Source organism: Melanostigma gelatinosum (genome assembly GCF_949748355.1).
Source record: "Melanostigma gelatinosum genome assembly, chromosome: 2".
Classification (NCBI taxonomy): Eukaryota; Metazoa; Chordata; class Actinopteri; order Perciformes; family Zoarcidae; genus Melanostigma; species Melanostigma gelatinosum.
In genome coordinates this window covers 8,520,662-8,529,104 of record NC_136635.1, presented here as the reverse complement: position 1 = coordinate 8,529,104, position 8,443 = coordinate 8,520,662, and the positions used below count along the sequence as shown (strand labels likewise).

General features: G+C 42.6%; 1 protein-coding gene across 2 annotated transcripts in view; it reads right to left on the bottom strand.

The window, feature by feature from the left end:
* Positions 1-706: 706 nt before the first annotated feature.
* Positions 707-8,443, bottom strand: part of nfatc3a (nuclear factor of activated T cells 3a) — a 50,826-nt gene continuing 43,089 nt past the window's right edge. For both annotated transcript variants that reach the window (XM_079287735.1, XM_079287736.1), the window contains one exon: positions 707-3,367. In XM_079287735.1, the coding sequence (XP_079143861.1) occupies positions 3,291-3,367 (77 nt within the window). In that variant the 3' untranslated portion in view covers positions 707-3,290. The remainder of the gene's footprint in view (positions 3,368-8,443) is intronic.

Sequence of the window (8,443 nt, the reverse complement as noted above, 5' to 3'; positions counted from 1 at the left end):
TGAAGATGATCCAACTCAGAACTCACCTTTTATTGACCCAACTTTGCACAAACTGTAGCGATATAAAATCAAAGATATGGAAGAAAGTGACAAGAGGCCATAGCTGAGTTTTCTGTTTTATTGATATACACTACTTTAGAGCCTACAGTATGATGCAAGGTATTCCCTTTGAATAATTTCAAAAAGCACTGCAGTCTTAAAAATTACAAAAATGTTAACATACAAAATATACAAGAAATGACAATACAAGGCTCGGTAAACATCAGCTAAACCTGTATTTCCCTTTTATTTTACAAAACATACATATATATGTATATACACATATATATATATATATACATATATATATATATATATATGTATATACACATATATATATATAGATGTGTATATATATATGTGTATATATATATACATATATATGTATATATATATATATAGATATATGTGTATATACATATATATGTATATACACATATATATATATATACATATATGTATATATATATATATATATATATATATACATACACATATATATGTATATATATATACATATATATATATGTATATACATATATATGTATATACATATATACACATATATATATACACATCTATATATATATATACATATACATACACATACATACATACATATATATATATACACATATATATATTATCAACACTCATACATGTCCCTAACCTTTTAGGAATGACATCCATTTCAAAGTATCAAAAATAGAGTTGTACAGTCTCTGGTTGCTTTACCATAATGTAAAATGGGAACGTATTGTTCGCTCTTTGGTTGTGACAGACGAGGACGGCAGTCAGAGTTTACTGCCGCTGCTGGTTTTGTTTTAGTTTTTCGTTAACTCAAGTCTTTCAAGCTGCAGCACCAGCTTTATATGCAAAAAAAAAGCCACCCCCCCAAAAAAATACAAACGGGAAAATAATAATAATAATAGTTACCGACTTATGTCTTTAGTCATGGAAAAAAAAATCAACCCAGAACAGCATACAGACACACTGACAAACTGGTTTTCAAACAAGCGTTAAGGCATCCTAACAGTTTACATCGTGATACTCTCATCTGCATGTTGTCTGTGAAGCTCATAAGCAACATTACTGATAGTTTATAATCTCCTTTTTTCATTTTCAACGTCATCTCACATCTGCTGCTGTTATAGTTTGCATAGCCTCGATACATGTGTGTGTGTGTGCTTCTGTTGTTGAAAATAGGACTCTTGAAATTCCTGTCTTCTGTACAGCATATTTGGTACAAACACCAACCATACATCCACACACACACACCTGACCCTATTAAGATGCTCACGCTGCGTCCTCGACAAGGCCGATTGGCTGACGGACAGCTCCAAGATGCTAACAGAACGGACCAAAGCATCTACAACAAGTCTACAGTCTACTTCTAGAGGCATCAAGGGTTTGGGTTTTTTGTCTTTTTTCTTTTCCTCCTCATTTTTAAAGGCATCAGGCAGAATTATAATGCATAGCAGAATCATTTTCACCTGGAAACTGACTTCAAAACCATCACGAGCAACACTCCTCAGCTCTCACATGCAGGAGCATCATTGTCACGCTTAAGGCAAACAAAATGGAAAAGCCGAATGGAAGTTTGTCTGTTCACACACACGCCTGAAACCTGCCCGGAGACGCTCTCTCCTTGTTATTGCTGACTGCATATCTGAATGCATCATTGTGAATAGACACCGTTCTGGACACTGTTACGGATTTTGATTGTGGACAGCAAACGTTGATTGTTGCAAACAGGGAAAGTGCATCCAGATGTTCTTCGCTGGACTTTAGGATTTTACCTTGTTCATTAAAGAGGGGACAACGATACATATATGCAATATATAAACATCTTCAGGTACAAAATACTTTGAAAACTTTAGTCAGATCATTTTCTGTCATACCATCACAGGTATGGTGGCTGTTAGGAAGTCGAAGGCACACTTGGGCCTCTGGGAGATTTGGGGAGTTATTGCATGAAAATCCATTTCAGAGGCAGGGCCGTCTGTGGATGAATAAAACCACTTCCTTGTAACGTGAGGAGCATCTTCAAATATCTTTGAAGAGAAATTAGAGGGCTAACTCAGTCCTGAAACCCGCTCATCACTCATCGGGATTCATAAAATCATCTTTCTGAAACAATATCATCATCACACTCAAAGCCAGCTGTGCAAATCAACAACAACAAAAAAGCTTAAGCTACCATTCAAAGCTGCTAAGTGTTAATAAGGCATTTGTTCAACTTGAAGATGAAGAGATACAGGAGAGGGAGAATAGACAGAGGAAGGAAAAGAGAGAGGAGTCGATTCATGTACAGATATCTACACAGCTGCAAGGTTACTAAAAGTTGAGGAATGTTGCAAGTTGCAGATCCCAGACCAGCGTCGGAGGAGCACGACCTCCCCTGCCGGGTCCCTGCACTCCAAGACCTGAATGATGTCATCATCTAAAAAGGGAAGCGATCGAGGAACAAACTGGGATTTGATTGGAAAGTTCAGCCAGATAATAATGTTTAATTGATCATAATTGAGATTCTGATCCTTCAATGTTGTTTGATCTGAATGTGGGAACACAATTTTACAAATAACAATTCATCTTTCATGTGTCAATTGGTTTTGCCGCACCACACTTTTGCTGGTGTTTTGTAGAGTTTTAGTGTCCAGATGTTTTGGATCCCCAGCTCCAGGCTTGCTGTGAGAGCACGGTGCACTCCTGCAGTTTTCTCATTCTTATTCCTAATCTCTGAAGACGTCTTCATTCATGAAGGTCTATGCTGGTGAGAGAGGGACGACAACAGACACGGCTGCATGGCCGCCACCGCAGAGAGTTATTGAAAGAGCGACTGCTCCATAGTCCTGGAGAGCTGATTGGTCAGGAAGACAGCGGTGCTTTGACACACCGAATGAAGAGGGGCGGGTCACATCTTATCCTCCAACCATCTCAACCTGGCTGTAACTTGACATGGCCATGTTCTCTTTAATCTGTGTGGGTTTGTATCTATATCTCTAAATAAGAGAAATCAAAGTGTCTTCCTGTGAGGCTGGTGGTATAGCAGGTCCACGAGGCTTCAACAAGAATCTGCAACCGGATTCTGTCTTCGACCGTGGCCTTTCTCATCTCTCCCTGCACTCTTGTCCCATCACAAACAGGACCAGAGTCCAGTACCAGCACCAGGACCCGGGGTTGGGGTTCGAGAGCTTGAGGAGGTGGTTCATGACCCAAAAGGCTATGTCAGGGCCTGAGTGTGGGCTGGGCTATGACTGGTTATGTGCTGATGGGGGGCCGTGGCTGCTGGGGGACTGGGACATGTCTCTGCCGATGATTTCATTCACTGTGGAGAGAAAAATAAAACATCTTTTATACGCGAGTCAAAACATCAAAGCACTGGATTCAACAGTTTTGAAGCTAAAACATGCATTCAAGTGAGACACACATTGGTGGGAAAATGACAGATGAGGACGATTTTAAAAAATCGGAATCTTTCCGCTGGCTTCATCTGCCCATCACTGGTGGGAAGATCAGTTGAAGTACGCGTTCCGTGCCAGCAGAGGGCGGTGTTGTTCCACGCTGAGTTTTGAGACGTCAAACTCGACCAGCAAAGAGCTCAAAGTGGAAAAACTCAAACAAACTGGAAGACCCAAAGGTCACACAGTCACAGCTCTGACGCGAGATATAACCTCACAACAACAAAAGAGAGAAACTATTCCGTTTAAAGAGGTTAATAAATGTGCTATTTCTGACCATAGTCTGAGTCTAAGAGATGTCAGTTACCACATATAGACACGGTCCTGTGCTGTCCGGTATTGCATTAGAGCTAGGTGTAAAGGGGGCCGAGTAAAACCAACGCACTGTGGAGCCCGGGGGTGGTTTATTAATCCACTGACTCAGTTAAAGCCTGATTTTGTGATTGTTTTACACCTGCTGCCTCCATTCAGTGTTCACACTGGGACCACAGGAGACACAGCAGGGAGCCAGTAAAAAACAAAGTGCAGCCGTGAAGTAAATCATCTTCAAATACTTCGTGGTGAGGAAAGACACAAGGACAGACAGAGAAGTGTTCTGGTGAAACCCATGGAACATGTGAAGCGAGCGCTCTTTTCTTTCCACTGTAATGAAAGTGTTTTTGCCCCGTTGAGTCCCCCGTGTGATTCCTCTCTCCGGTGTTCTTAAGGTGACGCTGACGGGTCAGACACAGCAGGCGGGGCAAACTGGTTTGGGAGGGTGTGCAGCAGAGACGTCTGGCCCAGTCTGACACTGGGAGAGTTAGAATGCCGACTTGTCTGTACATGACAGCTCTTCTCTTCCACACGACGCACACAATGCCCAGTCCATAATAACCACGTTACTGTAACTTGATTTAAAAACAAGGGGGGCAGGAGATGACTCAGTCCACGATGAGAAAGTGAACTAAGCCAAGCGTTTCATGAAGAAACCATCTTTTAAATTTAACGACAGACAAAGTGACATGAATGCTCGTCGATAAAACAAATAAATAACGATGCTCACATTGTGGTGTTCCCTTGCGGTGTGTTTCTCTTGTGTATTAACTGCACACATGTCCATTAAACACCTCGTTTCTTTTTTACGGCCTCTGTCACGGGACCAGCAGGTTGAATTTCGTGCATTCTGTTGTATTTGTGTTTTCTGCTGCTTGCTTTTGTGTCTGGCCACCATCACTCACATCATCCTGTTAGCGTGGGAGGCTCTTCCTTTCCCATGTCAACCATGTTCTCACACACACACACACACACACTCGCAGCACCACCACGCACCTATGAGACGACGCGGTGACTATCAAAACAAACATTTACCTTTGTATGTATATAACACTGAGGTACAATATACAGCAAGTCGGGCAGTGTATTGATTTTGTCAGACTATTCCATCGTTGAAATGAAACTGTGATGGAGGGCTACAGATTTCCTTTAAAGGTCGCGTGGCCTTTCAAAAGACGAGCGGTGCAACTGTGCTCGAAATAAAGAGCATCTCAGTGCTGCCACAGGAGCGTCAGAGCAGCTGTATGCATACATACAGATGAAAGCTGGGCTTCTTCTGTCCGAGCTCCACACCCATTTAGTGAAATGTGGCTGAGAAAGGTTTCATATTTCACTCTTATATTCTATATTTGACTCATTTTAACGCAGAGCAAATGTATAAAACATCATGACGTCTTGGACTCGCACACAGCTGAAATGTTCTGTGGTGAACTCTGTTGGTAGCTGTGTCGATTGATGGGAGTGAATCTAACACCACAGCAATATGAACAGCACGGTGCGCAGCGCGACAGACCGACATCAAGTGGGCGTCTGCAGAAAGCACATCACTTTCCGCTGTTCCGCTTAGATCGCTGCAGAGGCCAAACATCAACCTATGGGCTGATAAATCACTTTGCATGAAACAATCTGGAAACCCACGACGTCATCATTTATCAAGCGCATCGTTCCTCTAATTACTCTCAATTTGATTCACTCGGCTTTGGTATTTGGAAAAGGTTTCCCCACACATTCTGTCACAAACACTTTTCGTTCGGCTTCACTCTGGATATCACAGCTGCGTTCGATGTAAACCTGGACGACCTGATTTGGAAGTCAATTTCCATCTCAGTCTCAAAACAGTCAATGGAAAGTAGGAGGACCTTATTTTTCTCTTGTTTTCCTTACGGGAAAAATAAGCGTGTGGACGAAAGACAAAAAATATAAAACACAAAGTACATTTGATTTCACATAAAGCGATATTTTACAACTATTTTACATAATGCAAGGCTTCATGTTCCCATATCAGAGAGCAGTGATCTATGCTTCACACATCAATAACCCAGAAGCGAAAGGTTTGAGTGGAGCCCGGCCGATGAGCAGTTTCACATGCCGATAGTGTCTTCTCAGGTTTACTGGTATTGGTGATGACAGTGCAACAGAACGCCGGTGATTCAGCGCTGCCTGCCATCGTTAGTGTGACTCTGAAGGGAGATCCTCTGCATATGACTGGGAGGGGGGGCTCCCTCGTCAAAATACACATCTGCTACTACAAATACTACTACTAGTGCTGCTGCTCTCACGCAGGCTTATATCAGATGGATCCTTCCCTTCCGTGCTGATGGCTTTTAATGCGCAATGTATGCCCAAAAACACACCTCCCACAGTGTGGCTAGAATATGTCACGAGGTCAGTCTGTGCAGCTTTTAAAAAAAGAAATCGCTGCTCGAGAAACAAACGTTTTGTCAGATCTACATATGCTGAACGAATTAACGTCGGGAGATTCTTTAATCTTTAAGGTCTCGCCACTGTGATTGGGTAATCTCACGGCTCCATTTCTAAAGTGCATGTCAAAGGGCGGTATATGAACAATATTTCCATAATGCAAAACAGAAGCAGATACGATAAACATGTCTCCTGTCGAAATGGAAACTGGGTGATTATCATAACCCTCTGTGACACATTGAAAAAAGTTCCCTGACCCGGGCTTCGAAAACATTCCTCTGGCAGAGCAGATGAAGCACACAAGTCCAGTAAATGAAGACAACATGGCACGACGGAAAAAAACATTTGTGCAAAGGGAAGAAAAAGAGGCAAGACGTTCTGCCTGCAAGAGGGAATATCAAAGCACAGTTTCCACTCGCAGGTCCCTGTAATGACATGCACAGTCCACGTCGTCACAGAGCCCCAGGTATGAGAGGAAACGTGAAGAGAAAATCACACACACACACACACACACACACACAGTGGAAAGAAATGGTCATTTGATGGAACTTGTCTTGAAATCTCCCAGGTCGGCTCAGTAAAGCTCTCTCTGGTTTACTCGTTCAACTCTGCTTTTGGAGTAAGTGAGTGAGTGTGTGAGTGAGTGGGTGAGTGAGTGAGTGAGTGAGTGAGTGAGTGAGTGAGTGTGTGAGTGAGTGTGTGAGTGTGTGAGAGTCGGTGACGGCACATCGATCTTTAGAAAGTCAGTTTCTCAAAGTCCCTCGTTTCTGTGAGTCATCGCTGGATTTCCCATTTGTGATCTGACAAGCGATGGGAAAGACTCTCCTCTCCTCCTGCCTTTGGACCGGGGACACGGCATAGCGGCTCCACTCAGCAGATGACCACAGGACCGGGCTTTTAGGGAGGAAACCACTGGAGCCCAAACGGCCGCCCGGGGAGATGGGCAGAGCTCATTACGATGGTTAATAGTGGTCCATGCTGCAGGTCTTATCAGCAGAGGGCATGATGCTCTTCCAGTCATTTAATGGGTGGTGGTCACTTACCCATGGAAGTTAATAGATTTGTTCTCTTCCTTTTGGTTAATCTTTCCTTTATTCATGTTCCATGAGGACAATATACAGCAGGAGAACTGCAACCAACCATCATTTTCATTATTGAAATAATTGTTTGGTCAATAAAATAGTGAAAAAGCCTGAGGTGTCTTCATAATCGCTTGTTCTGTCAGTCCAAACTCCAACGGTCTATGAAAAATAAATATCCGTCGATCACCTAATCATTAGCTTAAGAGTAGAGTTTAAAGAGTATCTTCTGGAGAGCAGCTGAGGCGACTCATCCATGTAAACTTGGTATCAGCACGTTTCAGCCGCTGTACGTTCGGCAGAGGGAGTGAAATCTACTTCACTGCACCGGGATGAGAGATGTGCCTGCTTTTCATTTTCCACTCAAACACTGGCACTCGGTGGTTTTGGCCAACGAGCACAAAATCAACTCTGACACGATGTAACAAACAAAAATCTGGGCGAAATTGAAGACGGCGCTGTTAAATGTTCATTATAATTTGATAATAAGACTCATGAACTTCAAGTCGATATGTTGCTCTCATCCCACGCTGAGGGATTTCCAGGCTTCCCCTCCTTCCGTCCAAAGAGGAAGGCAGCAGGCTGCCAAGGCCTCTGCATTACACTCTCTAAGACCTTAATTGTACGGAAAGATGACACAGAGAGTCCGTTTCCACTCGTTCCAGGGGAAAAGAGCAGCAAACGTTTGCCATTGTTTTTAACCAGCAGCGGCGGCAGCCTTTGATGGAAACGTATTTTCCTTCCACTGTTGTTTGTCTCATGCCATCGAATCAAGAGCTCTGTGCTATTACTCTGTTATGGTTGATAATGGCGGCCTCTGAATGAGATGGTCCCATATACACACGTCTGTGTCCATAAACAACACAAATATGATTTATATCTGGTTGTTTCAGACAAATAATCAAAGTTAAATGAACTACAGATATATTTACATTTCTTCCTGGCGCTGCGCACACACACACACACACACACACACACCAATATCAGGAGTTATGATGATGGAAACAGTACTTTGTCTATATTTGTCAATATCTCTCATGATGTGATGAGTTCAGAGTTTCCAACCATCCAATGCTTTCAGTGTAAGTTATTATAAATGAGGCAGTTACACCTTTACAGTACAAGAAGAAG